This window comes from Hyperoodon ampullatus (genome assembly GCF_949752795.1).
Source record: "Hyperoodon ampullatus genome assembly, chromosome: 3".
In the NCBI taxonomy this organism is placed as follows: Eukaryota; Metazoa; Chordata; class Mammalia; order Artiodactyla; family Ziphiidae; genus Hyperoodon; species Hyperoodon ampullatus.
The window spans coordinates 120133740-120149952 of NC_136916.1; the positions used below are offsets into that span (position 1 = coordinate 120133740).

At 36.5% G+C, this 16213-nt stretch overlaps 1 protein-coding gene across 1 annotated transcript in view; it reads right to left on the minus strand.

Annotated features, from left to right (window-relative positions):
* Nucleotides 1-11403, minus strand: part of SEC23A (SEC23 homolog A, COPII coat complex component) — a gene marked incomplete at its 5' end in the record, with an annotated part of 55802 nt that extends 44399 nt beyond the window's left edge. Inside the window, 6 exons of the mRNA XM_079700476.1 lie at nucleotides 2993-3137; nucleotides 3914-3993; nucleotides 7574-7810; nucleotides 9063-9149; nucleotides 9360-9417; nucleotides 11183-11403. Coding sequence (XP_079556602.1) covers nucleotides 2993-3137; nucleotides 3914-3993; nucleotides 7574-7810; nucleotides 9063-9149; nucleotides 9360-9417; nucleotides 11183-11403 — 828 coding nt within the window. The remainder of the gene's footprint in view (nucleotides 1-2992; nucleotides 3138-3913; nucleotides 3994-7573; nucleotides 7811-9062; nucleotides 9150-9359; nucleotides 9418-11182) is intronic.
* Between the last annotated feature and the right edge of the window lie 4810 nt (nucleotides 11404-16213).

Below are 16213 nucleotides of genomic sequence, written 5' to 3' on the forward strand. Positions count from 1 at the left end.
AAAAAATACTGAGCTCTAACTCCTAGGCTTCTTTTTCAGAGGTCCGAGCTAGAAATTCTAAAACTATTCTATGTGTATTCTAGGACTGAGCAAATAAGTAAACATATTTTGAATAGTCTGAACCAGCTTCCTGTGGTCAGAGAAGGGAGTTACAAATATGGGAAGGATAGAATAAACCCTGTGGTACTGAATTGGAATTAGATATATCTGAAAGAACTCTTGGTTTTTAATATATAGTGTTTGTGGTTTTAATAGAGACAGACATAGATGTATGCAGGGGTACTTAGATATATGTGTATATATGCACACATACATAATTATATAGGTATGTGTGTACATATACATTTATAGAAACATATATACATACATATACATATGCACATACATATATTTCTTAGCTCCATCCACTAGGACATACAAACAATGACATTCCAGTAACAGTGAGCACATGAAGCATCTAGATCAGCCTGGTAGAACCAAAGCTAAAAGAAACCAGGGCTTCAAAATGGCTGATATCAGGTCCAGGGCAGGTGTAAGATGAGCCTTGAACATCTTATTGTACTAGAAAGCAAGCAAATGTTCAAACAATGATGACATATAATAAGGACATATAATAAGGACCCAGGAGCCAGCTTGAAGGGGCTCCCACTGGCCAAATCTGGGACAATTTGAGTATCAAAATAAATAATGATAGTAAAGGAATATAATCCATTGGATGAAATAAGAATCCACACCAATATAAATATATAAATGGGGAAGAACAGAATGCTCTTCCTCAAGTAGAAAGCCAACTAATAAATGTAGAAGTTATGGAATTAGAAAGTCACTATTTAGGACCCATCACAATAATAATTGACCAGGCAAGAATCAGGAATGGATGCTAAAACTATTGGGTAAAAGTTTGATGAATATACAAGGTATCTCCCCATTAGATGCTTAACTCTACAGTGAAAAAATGTAACTGTACAGTGAAGAAACCTGGCAGAAACCACCTTATCCAAGTGATCAAAGCTAAGTAACAACAGTGGTAATAAAACTTCCTGATATGTTGCACTAAGCAGAACACAAATCAGTTTTGCAATATTCCTGCCAAAAGTGCATAAGCTCAATCTACTCATGATTAAAGATCAGATAAACCCAAATTGAGAGTCCTTCTACAAAATAACTAGCCTATACTCCTAAAAAGTATTGTCATGAAACACAAACAAAAACTGTGGAACTGTTCCAGAATAAAGGACACCAAAGAGACATGACAACTGAATACAATACACAGTATTATTAGGATAACTGGTGAAATCTGAATAAAGTTTAAAGATTAGAAAACAGTGTTATATCAATGTTAGTTTCATGATTGTTAAATGAACTGCGGTTATACAAAGGAATGTTCTTATGTAATTAAGAAATGCGCACTAAAGAACGTAGAAGTAAAGGGACATCACGTTTGTAACGACTTTCAAATGTTTTTTTAAAATTTATATGTGTGTAACATATAAATAGATAGCTATATATAGCTACATCTATATTTACAGAGAGAGCACACTATCTATATAAATATCTGGAGAGAGAAGGATAAAGCAAATGTAATAAAATGTTAACATTTGAGGAATCTGGGTGAAAGGTTTAAAGGAATTCTTTGAACCATTCTTGTAACTTTTCCATGTGTTTGGAATTATGTCAAAGTAGAAAGTTAGAAGAATAAAAAATGAACCTTCCCTGGTGGTGCAGTGGTTGGGAGTCCACCTGCTGATGCCGGGGACACAGGTTCATGCCCTGGTCCGGGAAGATCCCACATGCCGCGGAGCGGCTGGGCCCATGAGCCATGGCCGCTGAGCCTCCGCATCCGGAGCCTGTGCTCCGCAGCGGGAGAGGCCACAACAGTGAGAGGCCCACGTACCGCAAAAAAAAAAAAAAAGAATAAAAAATGATAGTAACAGATAACTCACTGTAAAAAATAGGAAACCATGAATCCACAGTGATATTAATAAATGAATAAATTGAAAGTTTGATGAGGAATAGGATATTTGCATGGTTTCAAAGATCCTCATCATCTAATGTTTATTAATTACAAAAGGAGGGGAAATAAGAGTAATTTTACAGTGGAGAAACCTGGCAGACACACCCTGAGTGATCAAATGAGTGATCAAAGTCATAATCATCAATAATGGGCAAATGAAAATCATGTGCCACCTGAGAGGATACAATAAGAACAGACCATTACTTCTGTGATATTCCTGCCAATGATGCAAGACCTCAATCTAATTGTGAGGCTACATCAAGGCAAACCTAATTTGAGAGACATTCTATATACTGGCCTAGTGCCAAGGTCATGAAAGTAAGGAAAGGCTGAGGACCTCTACCAGACTAAAGGAGACTAAACGGACATGACCACTACATACATGCCTCTGAATTAAATCCTTTCAGTAAAAGAAATTATTGAGATAACCAGTGAAAATTGAATGAGTTTTGAGAATTAGATGGTAGTAATGTATCAGTGTTATGTATTGTATAGTACATCAGTGTATGTATCATATATTTCAAAACCTGACTTTGAAAGTTGTATTATGGTTATGTAGGAGAATATCCTGGTTTATAGGAAATACAACTAAAGTATTCAAGGGGTTGGTAACATCACTTCAGCAACTTAATCTCAAATAGTTAAGAAAAAAAGTCCTTTGCAGCTTTTCTATAAATTTAATAACATTTCAAATTTTAAAAAACATTAAAAAAAAATTCTTCTAATTACAAAGCTAAGATACGTCAAGTGTAAAATTTTCAAATTCTACTTAAAAGTAAAACTCTCCTTAACCCACCATTAACAATTGGGTAAATATCCTTCCAGAAGCCTCTCTATACACAAAAGGATATACCACAGCTCAAACTTTAAATATAATCACATATGTGCTGTCCTATGACCTGATTTTTCCACCCAACATTATCTTGTACATATCATTCCATACACATTTACATTCCAAAAGAAAGCTATTGTCATTACCTCAAGTAGTCCTACAGCTATGGAAAGTGCCACCCCAGAGGAACGCAAAGGTCTCTTTCCCTGTGGTACAGGCCACGGGTCTCGCTGCAGTTCTCCCAGAAGATCTGTGAGATTCATGTCTATTTTCTGTACTGGCTGTAAGAACCTGTAAAACAAAATTAAATAAAAAGCCATTTATAAATGTTTGTGGGTGAGGGTTTAAGAAACAAATTGTCCACTTTCTTAAAAATAGAGAAAAATAATTTGAATACACGGTAGACGAATGGTTCGCAAACTTTTGTGTACATCAAAATTGGTGGAAGGGCTTGTTTTAACATAGATTGCTGGTTCCAGAGTTTTGTTTCAGTAAGTCTGGGGTGGTGACCAAAAATTTGCATTTCAAATAAGTTCCCAGGTGATGCTGCCCACTGGTGAGGAACCACACTGAGTACAACCACTATAAATAAAACACTCAAACCAAGTATTACTTTGAGACTGCATCTTCCATTTACCAATCTAGTAAGTTTTAAGGTTACTGAATTAATTATGAGAAGATACATCAACTCAGTTTTAGTAAGACCACCTCTGATTAGTAAGTTTAGTGGAAAAAGCTACTACAAGGCTAAGGAGGCAAAATGAAAAGCTTGTGCGGGCACTATTTTTGCTTGGCTGCCCTCAACCACAAAAATTAAGTTTTTCTGAACTTAGAAAATCAAGAATATATCAAAACTAAAGAAACTCCTTACATTGTAATAATGAAAAACCAACCTTTTCAGCGATGTGATTCTACCTCAACTCTTTAAAAAGTATACTAATGCAGTATTTATATTCCTAAAAATGTTTAACAATATAGTATCACTGAATCCCTACATTCAAGTTAATGATATAGGATGCTTAAAATAGCCACATGAATTGTAAAATTCTCTTTGCCGTATTTATTACCTGTTGGAAGGAGGTGGCTGCTGTACCTGAGGACCACGTGTTGCTTGAGTAACTGGTACTTTAGAGAGCCCCAGCATTTCCTAAAAGAGATTATTTTTGTGATATCCATTTAATTACTCCTACAAAGATGTATCAAATATTTATGACATGCAAGGTGCTTCTGTAGGCATTAGGAACACAAAAATAAAGAACACAAAGTCTCTTCCCTCAGAAAGCAAAAGTTCTAGTTGGGGAGACTGTCAGGTAAACAGTAATACAATGAAATGATTATCATAAGACAGCAAAGTACAAGGTGTTATGTGAGCAAAAAAGAGGGATACTAGCTCAGAAATACTTTATTTCTAATTAAGTAAAAATAAGTTACTGTGTAACTTGAATGTCTATATTTCTTAACTTGTCTTCATTCATTCCTTTCAGCAACTATATCTCAATGTGCCAGGCATCTAATGTTGAAAAAAATATATAGTCCCTGACCGTATGGAAATTTATATCTGATGAAACAGACAAGAGTTAAATCATTAGCTAAACAAGTGTAAAATTGCAACTGTAATAAATATAAAGGAGAGATACAAGGAATTGTATTAATGGGGTTTATAAGGTACACATACCTTATACATCTATTCTTAATTTTCTGACTTAATGCCTAACCAAACTGCCAGTTTTGTTCTGAATTTTAGATGTGTGCAGAATTCCTCTCTAGACACATAAAAATAATGTTATTTTACTAAAATTTTCTTGAATCTAGAAATGCTTAGTCATAAAGTAATAGAATAAAAGTATATAACAGAAAATCAGAAAGTCTAAAGATTTGCAAAAAAAAAAAAAATTATTGAACCAATCCTGCAGTATTTCCTACACTGCTAGAAGGAACAGCAACTTTTTACTGAGGACTTACGTGCCAGATTCTGTGCTAAACTTTTTGTATATACTATTTCCTCACAAAATATAATGAAGTAGATTTTTAAATTCCTGCTTTGCAAATGAAAACTGACGCTCGGAAGGGCTAAGTAACTTGCCTAAGGTTACAAAACTAGTAAGTAACAAAGCAAGATATTAATCCAGATTTTGCTATAAAGTCCTGAAAGAGTTTACACTACACTGAGTGTTCTCACTTACATTATTTCATTTAGTATTAAAATAAAATAATCTGGTAAAATAGGTATTGTTTATTCCTTTCCATAGAAGAGGAGAAAACAAGCAAAAAGATCAGCCCAAGATCACACAACTATAAGAGTTTAAGATTTGAATCCAGGGCCTCCCTGGTGGCGCAGTGGTTGAGAGTCCGCCTGCCGATGCAGGGGATACGGGTTCGTGCCCCGGTCTGGGAGGATCCCATATGCCGCGGAGCGGCTGGGCCCGTGAGCCATGGCTGCTGAGCCTGCGCATCCGGAGCCTGTGCTCCGCAACGGGAGAGGCCACAACAGTGAGAGGCCCGCATACCACAAAAAAAAAAAAAAAAAAAAAAAAAAAAGATTTGAATCCAGAACTATTTGGGGAACAAAGACCAGGCTCTCTTCAACAAGATGGGTAGAGAAGGAAGATAAAAACATTATGATGAAGAAAAAAATTTAGTTTGCATGCATTCATTCTTTCAAAAAGGCAGATGTTTTATGTATCACATATATATTACATAATTTAAGTAAAATGTATTCTACAATCAGAACTAGAAATAAACTACTTTAAATAAATTTACAGTTTAAAAATAACAGTAATAGCAAACATCTAAAAGCACAATCCATTTAATTTTCATGACTGCCCTGTAAGATACATACTATTATTATCTCCCTTTACACATGAAAAAACTAAGGTACACAGAGGTTAAAACTTGCTCACTCTCTCTTGTCTCATGGAAACAAGTGATCCTCCCCTTCAAGGTACTCTGCTTCTTATGCTCCTGAAGGAATCCCTGTCATGTTTTGTGAAACCTCACTCTCCTTATCTCACTCTTGCTTTCACTCACCATCTTTAGTCTCTTTCTTTTTGTGTATAAACACATTGAAGTGTCCCTCCTAAAGTAAACCTCTTTAACTCTGTCCTCTCTCTCTCAAACTTTCACACTATCTCCTTCCCTACCTTCAACAACAAACCTCTTGAAAGAACACAGACTCTAATTCTCCCCACTTCCTCAAATCTTAATCACTACTATGATTCACTATCATATTCACTGTTCATATATCCTCCCCCTCCAAACCTGCATATTCCTCCAGTATTTTCTGTCTCGGTTAACTGCAGCACCACTATCCTAGTCTGCTAAGCTTCAAATTAGTCATCCTCAAAATCTTTTTTTTTTTTTCATTTTGGGCTACCTGGATGCCTCCAAAGTCTGATTTCATATCTGTCTACTTTATACCAGGCTTATCAATCAGGGTAATTTCTCAACTGGGGGTTGTACAAGAATCACTTAGAGGGACTTTCCTGGTGGCACAGTGGTTAAGAATCCGCCTGGCAATGCAGGGGACACAGGTTTGAGTCCTGGTCCGGGAAGATCCCACATGCCATGGAGCAACTAAACCCGTGCGCCACAACTACTGAGCCTGCGCTGTAGAGCCATGAGCCACAACTGCTGAGCCCGCAGGCCTAGAGCCCGTGCTCCACAACAAGAGAAGCCAACGCAATGAGAAGCCTGTGCACTGCAATGAAGACCCAACGCAGCCATAAATAAATAAATAAATAAATTTATTAAAAAAGAATCCGCCTGCCAATGCAGGGAACATGGGTTCGATCCCTGGTCCGGGATGATCCCACGTGCCTCGGAACAGCTAAGCCCGTGCGCCACAACTACTGAGCCTGCACTCTAGAGCCCGTGAGCCACAACTACTGAGCCCACGTGCCACAACTACTGAAGCCCGTGCACCTAGAGCCCATGCTCGGCAACAAGAGAAGCCACTGAATGAGAAGCCCACGCACCGCAGCAAAGAGTAGCCCCCACTCGCCGCAACTAGAGAAAGTCCACGCGCAACAACGAAGACCCAATGCAGCCAAAAATTAATTAATTAATTTTAAAAAAAGAATCACTTAGAAAGTTTTTCAAAACTCTTACATGAACAATCTCTACCCTCTCAACTATCTTCCAGTTGAAGCACATATTCACTCACTCTCTTATGATCTATCAAAATCTCTGGACAGAAAAAGATTTTGAAAAATACACCAAGATGATCCTAGTATGTTACACATAACTCCCTGCCTTGGAAGACAAAGCTTCAATTTGCCCCAAAGATAAAAATATCCTAGTGTGTGAAAAAATATATATACTCATGGTTCACCTATTAACTCTCAAGCCTTAAAATGTGTCCCCTTGCCAAACACAGTGTTCAGTTCCTAAGTGAGATGTAAAGAAACAAAAGCTAAAATTCTGTGGTTGCCTTCTCTCAGTTTTCAGCATGACTCTTCTATAAGCCCTACAAATCTCTAGTAAAATAGCTTCAGTTTCACTCTAAATTTTAAAGATACTTCAAAAGTGAAGGGTCTTCAATCTCTACAATAACAATTTAAGGCAAATGAAAGAACGCTGAGGCCAACACTAAATTTAAAGGCTTTGTTATAATACAATTATATTAGTCATTCATAATATTTTCTAGAAACTTGTATCTAGAAGGCATTTATAGACATACATAGAGTGATGTGCACAAACAGGCTAAAACTACCATTCTTGTTGTTTACCTGCAGTTGTTTGGCAGACAGATCTTTTGTTCCTCTGAAGACATAGCTTTTTGAAATGCCCTCACATCCAAGTTCATGAACCTGCACCATTCTCCCAAAAGTAATTAGGCCAACCAAAGCCGTAGGTGGTAAAAGACTTAATGACATCTGCATAGATTCTTTCAGGGCTTGTAAGTCTTCATCTTCCATGCAAGTATCAACCACATAGAGGAATATCAAAGGCATCTGAGGACCACGCTTTTAAAAAATGTTGCAATAAAAAAAAATGTTTTAAAAGTATTAACACTTCAGCACAATACACGGGATAATTAATAGAGGACTAATTAAATAATTTACAATACATTTACATAATGGAATCCTAATAAAGCCATTTCAGAAATGAAACAGGTTATATATGCATGGAGAGATATACAAGACATCATCAAGTGAAAAATTCAGTCTAAAAACATTATTTATAGTTACATGAAGGAGATTTTCACTTTCAATTTTACTTAACTGCATGAGGTTTCATTTCTTATAATAAGCACTTATTTCTTTTAAAATAAGAAAATAGAAACTATAAAGCTTAAAAGCAAAATTAGGTGATTTTTATAAAATAATTATCTAACCCTGAATTGGATTATAAGAGAACTGGAAACTAGCCAGAGTGGACAAATTACTGACTGGCTCAGTGAACCATATCTGGTTTCTCTACAACATTCATAAAAAATATTACCTTAATACTTAAATATGTAAATAACTATGTAAAGCTGTTCAGAAAGGGAAGAAAAATGATTTTCCTAACAAGGGCCAATGCAAGAGTAATTTCATTATTAGACTTGGGAATATATCATTAGCCTCTAGCATCATACTGACCAAGTATTTGTAATTGACCTTCCAACAACAAAGCAAAATTGATACTTTACTGTTTATTGATCTATTCGGTATAGCAAACCACACCACCCCACCCAATACCTTGGTCACCTTTCAAATAACTACAAGAGAAATTACCTTATTCAAACTGACCTTGACAGTTGTTACCTTTGAAATTCTCAATCAATTCAATGTGAGAATCAAGAATGATGCCTTTTGGGCTTCCCTGGTGGCGCAGTCATTGAGAATCTGCCTGCTAATGCAGGGGACACGGGTTCGAGCCCTGGTCTGGGAGGATCCCACATGCCGCGGAGCAACTAGGCCCGTGAGTCACAACTACTGAGCCTGCGCATCTGGAGCCTGTGCTCCGCAACAAGAGTGGCCGTGATAGTGAGAGGCCCGCGCACTGCGACGAAGAGTGGCCCCTGCTTGCCACAACTAGAGAAAGCCCTCGCACAGAAACGAAGATCCAACACAGCAAAAATAAATTAATTAATAAACTCCTACCCCCAACATCTTCTTAAAAAAAAAAAAAAAAAAAGAATGATGCCTTTTAAGTCAGCTCAATTTAACAGTTATTTTGGTATAAATTACTGGATATTTTAAATTTCTTAAAGAGTTACTCTTATGTTCTTACCAGAACTACATATTCAATGCTAGAAAACTGAGGTAAAAGTTCAGCAGGTTGATTCAGTTCAGATATACCAGCGTAAGTAGGTGGAAACTGCAGGTAGGAAAACAAAATTTTTTTTAACAAATTATTTGTGAGTAATGAAATTTTAAACTGAAAATAATTATTTCCTGATCATTTAATTATTTAAAAAGATAGTTTCATCATATATAAAGTTATTTCATCATTATTTTTAAGTATGCATCTTTCTGCATATTTAGAGCAGTATTATAGCATTAACATCTGTAACAGGGGTTTTCTTACCTGATTCCTTTGATAACAAAAGTTGCAAGCCCAGAGTTTTGCTCGATAATCCACTTGACTGTTTTAAGAAAAGATACAATAGCTCATGGTCCAGTTAAATTGTACAATAATCCTAATTTCAATAAAATTAATTTCTTTCTGAAAATGAATACATTCAAATTGATATCAAAGCAATCTTTAAAAGCCATGTATTTTTAGGTGTTGCCAATACTTAATTCATACTTTTAACACATCCAAGTTCACCAAAATGAATATATTGTAACTTCTAATATATAGCAAATGTCAACAATAAAAGTAAGATAATCCTATTTTTTTTCTCCAAATGGCTCAGTAACTTCTAAACTCAGACCTAGAAAGCATTTATTCAATAAAAATATATTTATTGAATGCCATTATTCTAGGTGCTGATGATAAAGAAGTAAACAAGATCAAAGGTCCCTGCTATCACAGAGTTTATATTGTAGAAGAGAAAGACAATAAACAAGTAAATGCATAAACACAGAAGATACTTTTAGATAGTGATAATAAAGATTAAAGCTAACAAAGCAGGACATGAGAATGTATTTGGGAGGGTTACTTTAAAGGAAAGCCTTCACTAATAAACAAATGAGGGACTTCCCTGGTGGTGCAGTGGTTAAGAACCCGCCTGCCAATGCAGAGGTCACAGGTTTGATCCCTGGTCCGGGAAGATCCCACATGCTGTGGAGCAACTAAGCCCGTGCACCACAGCTACTAAGCCTGTGCTCTAGAGCCCGTGAACCACAACTACTAAAGCCCACACACCCCAGGGCCCGCGTGCCACAACAAGAGAAGCCACAGTAATGAGAAGCCTGCGCACCACAACAAAAAGCCCTCTCGCCGCAACTAGAGAAAGCCTGCGCACAGCAAGGAAGACCCAAACGCAGCCAAAAAATAAATAAATAAAAAAATAAACTGACATGTAATCAGAATGAAAAGAAAACAGTCACAGGAAAATCTGGGGGCAAAGCAATCCAGACAGCACATATAGCTATTGCACAAAGTCTGTGGTAGAAGTAAGTTAGGTATATCCAAGGATAAGAGAGAGGGTAAGGTATAATGCAAATGAAAATAAAGAAAATGGATGATACAAGATGAAGGCAGAAATACACAGAGGATAGATCATATAGGGCTTTATAGGTTTTGATAAGGGCTATGGATTTTTCATTCCAAGTGTAATAAGTAGCTATTGAACGATTTTAATAATCTGATATCCATTTATAAAACTCTAGCTTCTGAGGGGAGAAGAGACTGCTGAAAAGCAAGAACGGAAACAGGAAGACCAGTTAGGAGGATAATGAAACCATCCAGGAAAAAAGATGGTATATTTTGAAGTACCATGTTCTAGCAGGGAGTAAGAGACAGAATCCTGATTGTTCTGGAGATGGAGTCAACCAGATTTGCTAGTGGACTGAGTGGAGAGAGAGGGAGCAGAAAGAGGAATAAAAGTTAATTCTTGAGAGTCTGGCTTATGTAACAAGAAATCATAACATTTTTCAAACACCATACCACTCAATTATGACTTTTCAAATGACACAAGATGGGTTGATTGCCAACATCAGTATCTAGAGAATACTGATAGAATCTAACAGTTTACACAGTCACAACTTTGCATTTGGTTTCTTATCAACTCTCTATAACTAGAATGATCCTAAAATTTTATAGCTCTTTGGATCTGACTACCTTAATTTGAAAAAATAACTATAAACAAAAACAAAGATATTCTTATATAAATGAGCAAGAAAGAAACTACATTTTTTTTTAATCATAGTGACACATTAGTTTTTTCCGTCTACTTTAATTACCATAAAGGATTCAAAACTGCACGGCAAGTGGTCCTACTACACAGAACAGGTTCATATTGAATGGGTGGCAAATCTGGTCTCTCCTTCAGTGGTGTAAATAAGGATGCTACTGGAACGACCATTCTTGTAGCTTCCAGTCGACTTGATGGCCAAACATTCCAACTAAATCGGACTCCATCTCGTTCTTCATTTTGTTGGATGAACTCCAAATAGGTTGTCATTGTAGAGCTTGATTCTTATTTCTGCAACAAAATTAAAGGATATTTTTAAATCCTCTTAAGAAAATTCAAAATAAGTATGTTTTTACCACTTCCAGCAATATTAATCCATTAGAAATCATAACCAAATGAAAATATTTATCTCAAAAAAAATTAGCAGACAACAATGACCACAATTATAACAAAATAGTGAACAGCTCTACAGAACCCAATGCCTATTAGGCCCAATGAGAGGTATTTTATCGTTTTTTATTCACTCCCAAAAAAACTATGGCAAAAAATAATAAATAATAAAATAGATGTCCTATTGATTTAAGGCAAAAATGGGGGAAAATCTAGATCCTAAGTTTTCCGTATCAGCCTTGTGAGTTACATTATTCTAATAAGTAGATTGTCAAAAACATTAAATTCTAAAACTCACATGCTTTTCTACCCAGAAAGTAGTAAGTTTCCACTAAACTTGCTAGAATATTTAAAGGTGCAAAACAAAAATATTTTTCTAAAACTAGGTACTTCTATTTTAGACAGGTAATTTTTTATCATGCATCATTTAACTTCTCTTGCAGAAACTTAATTCAGAATACTTTTAACATTCCAACTTGAGAGCATTTCAACTCTAATTTGAGATATATAATTTCAATATAATCATTTAACTTTACCACTGGAAGAGGGAGATGCCACTCTGGTTAGTGCCCAGTATCAAGAGACATCTCCATCTTGTTATTCTTTAGCTTCCTGACTAGAATGCCAGCTTTCCTACCTGGGAAGCAGTTCTATCTATCTCATGCTCTCAAAATGCAACGGTGGTTAGTGATGGAAGGAAACTGTAAAATTTAAAGGTCTGAGAAGATAGAATTTCAAGTACCATGTGGCTGGCTAAAAGACTTGTGGGAGAGATGAATGGCATCAAGAACCGAAGAATTATGAAGGTAGGGTGCCAACAGAGGCAACATGGATGCTGAAGTAGCTAAGAACAACAATGGGATGAGGAACTGATTCTAAAATGTAAGTAAGGGAAGAAAAGGTATTATTAGATATAATAACAATTTTAATTTTAGAAAAATGTCCAAATATATTTTAGTAATACAAATTACAGAAAGTGAAGCTTAACAAATCTGAAGTATCTTAAGCAGCTAAGACCTTTCCCTTCTCTAAAAGAAATGTTATATGTCAATTATATCTCAATTAAAAAATAATAAAATAAAAATTAAACACTGTATTTCCTCCCATCAGAATTTCAGAGACAGCTAAGGAATTTTATGCTATTCAAAAGCGATCATGTATTTTTCAAAGACTGATAAAGGGTAGAGAGAAATCCTAAGATACCTAGATTTGTTTAGAAAAGATTATCTTAAAGCTAAATACAGAAGACAGCTTTGAGAAAGATAATATGAGCTTTCAAGAAAAAGTGGCTGTTGAAAGATAATGATAAAATAAAGGTCTGGGATAATCAGAGAGGAGTTAGAAGATGCCAACCTCAGTTTTAACACAGGCAACAGTAAGAGGAGAAACAACCTCCTCTGGGAGAGAAATGGTTTTTAGCAACAGCTTCCATGCTACAGATGTGAGTATAAATTCTAGGAGTATGCAATCCCTCCCATTATTTCTACAGAACATAAAGCAAATGAAGTTTTCTGTTTATTACTTAATTGCATCTATAATCTGAGATACATCTAAAATGCATCACCAAAAAGCATCAAAAGACTATTAAAATATACTCAACCAATCAGGGTTGTTCATTTGAACGACAAAACACAAAAAATGTTTTGAGTGACTATTTTCTCAATTCTCCAAGAACAGTATATAGTACTTAGGTATTTGTTATATATTTTCTTAAAAATGGATGAAGTGAGCCTGTCACCTGCAAAACCATTCACAGTATTTGTTGCCAATGATAAAATCTGAGCTTTCTCAAATTTAAATTAAAAAATTAAAAAATTTTAAAACTTGTATCTAATACCATGAGTTTCACAACTTCCTAATATGTAAAGATTTTGCTGATGAGACCAGTAGTGATAATAATATGATTTTTTATATATTGTATAATGAAACATGCCAACATTTGGAAGATACACATTATTCAGTGAAGCAAGAGCTCCCAAATGATCTTTTCATGATGTTACAAAATCATGCATGGGTAAATGATCCATTCAAAGTGTAGGACAGACCAATGGGTTATAACGCAATAAGTACAAAAAGTTCATTTTTAAGGTTTCAGACTCCACGCTGCAATTAACCCTTGATTTCTTAATTAAAACTGTCGAGTTTGGGTATAGTATCCAAGAATATGCACATTTTTTAATACGAAAAAGCTATTAATAGTATCTCTCCTTTTTCCAACTACGTACCTATGTGAAGCCAGACTTCCTTCACACAATTCAACCAAAACAACATATTACAATAGACTGCAAAGCAGTAGATATAAAAATCTACCTGTCTTCTATTAAGCCAGGTTTTTCTTTTTTTTCTGTATCCTATAATACTCTTAAGTATTATATGCTTTATAATGCTTAAGAGTATAAAGAGGTCTTGGCACTTCCCTGGTGGTGCAGTGGTTAAGAATCCTCCTGCCAATGCAGGGGACATGGGTTCAAGCCCTGGTCCAGGAAGATCCCACAGGCCGTGCCCTTGAGCCACAATGACTGAGCCCGCGTGCTGCAACTACTGAAGCCCATGCACTTAGAGCCCGTGCTCCGCAACAAGCGAAGCCACTGCAATAAGAAGCCTGTGCACCGCAACGAAGAGCAGCCCCTGCTCGCCACAACTAGAGAAAGCCCACGCAGCAACGAAGACCCAACACAGCCAAAAATAAATAAATAAAATAAATAAATTTATAAGTGCATCCATTCTTTAAAAAAAAAAAAAAGAGTATAATGAGGTCTTGAGAATCACTTCCTTAGGACTCTAGGGCTTAATTCAAAATCTGGGAGCCTAGTAGAGAAAGGCTCTATGAAACTTAGCATGGAGACATCTACACACAGGCGATAGCCAGATTTAAATTTCTACAACAGGTAACAAACCTGGATTGTAACTCCACATCCTTACTTTTTATTGAGACATACTAAATATCACCTGAGTGATATTTGAGTACAATTCCCCTCCTCTTCCTCACTCTTTTTCTTCTCAGTCTCTCTGCTCTAAGATCATATTTGTTCACTAAGTCACAATTATTTCTTACCTTCTCACTTTCCAGCAGTGGTTTGCAAAAGTCCCACCTGCTTCTTCTTAACTGGTCCAATTACATAGGCATGCAAAACACCCCCCCAACTTCCCTCACCTTTCCAAGGGAGAAATTACTCAATCTTAAAATCACTCATTCTAGTACAAATTTTGCCAGGTTTGGTCCCAGATTCAACAATAGCATATTTGAAATAAAGTCCTTTTATAAACCAGCTTTTTATAAAATGGCATTATTTGATAAGCATTCTCTCCCCTGATATTACGTTTGTCTAAAATCATAAAACTAAATAAATACGATTCAAACACTATATTAGGATGCAGACTTAATATACTAGTCGTTATATTTTTTTTTAAGTGGCACAAACACAAAAGACCATTCTAAAGGAATGTCTCATTTTTCAGCACAACTTATAATCATTGGGAGTTACTTTAGTTAAATACTTTCTCATGGTATAACTAAAAGCAAAGAAGCATTAAGTCACTTTAACCTAGAACATCAGATATGTGCCCACAGTATTTTAAAAGGCTTTACCTATTCAATAATAATTAAAAGTTTTTAAATATTCCGATTTTAGCCCATTTATAGATAACTAAGGGCAAAACATTGTAAATTGCAAGTAAAATTTGAGTTCCTTCCAATCAGATATATTTGTTAACAATTATATGTGCCTCTCCCACTTTTCTGTCCTAAAATCTTCAATGAAGTGTCTTCAACTACTTCCCATGACTAGATTTATTATATTGGAAAAATAGCTTAACCCCTCTGATCCTCAATTCTCATCTGTAAGATCAGGGGTTTGGGTTAGAAAACTACAAGACCCCTTCTAAATCTAAAATTCTGAGCCTATTAAAAATGACTGGACTTCCAAAATGATGTCCATTAGACTACTGGAGAAGGGAGAGAAGGAAGACTTAACACGCATTTATATTTAAATCTATATTTAAATCTAAAACTTCTTCTAACCAAGTTAACTTGGCTAGTTATCCACGACTTTGAGAGGTGTAACTTGAGGAAGTTCACGTGAAAACACGAATTCAACTTACTCAATCCAGTGATTACATGCAGATTTAACTATGACTTTTCCCTTCCCACCAAAACGGGAAAACACTTAGGGCTGAATGAAGTAGGTACAATTGGTCTAATCTGATAACTGAAGTCTATTTGTAATCAAGGCCCAAGGTGTTAGCTATACCTGGCACTTTTCTCCTTATCCCCTTTAACTCCCAAGGCCGAACTACGGGTGACGAAGTCACTTCGGTTCAAAGTCTAGGGCTCTTCAGCTCAGGGAGGGAATGAACCAAGAAGTCAAAGTACCCAGAAGTGGTGATGGGGTGGGGTGGGGAAGGCAGATCGGCCGGGAGCGGAGGGTGGGGTGCTGGGGGAGATGCCCAAACTGCTGTTTTTCACCCGACTCCCATCTTTCGCACCTGATACAGGGCAGGTGGGTGAGGGGGCCAGGTTCCCAGGCCCAGAGAGAACTAAGCAGAGGGTGGTGGGTGAGAGGGTGACAAGTTCAGGGTTCCAGGCAGCCCCGCCGGGCCGGCTCGCAGCCCCGGCGCACCCCGCCTGCCCCGGGGCACCAAGACGGCAGAGCAGGCACCACCCTTGAGACCCCTGCCCGCGGACCCGCCG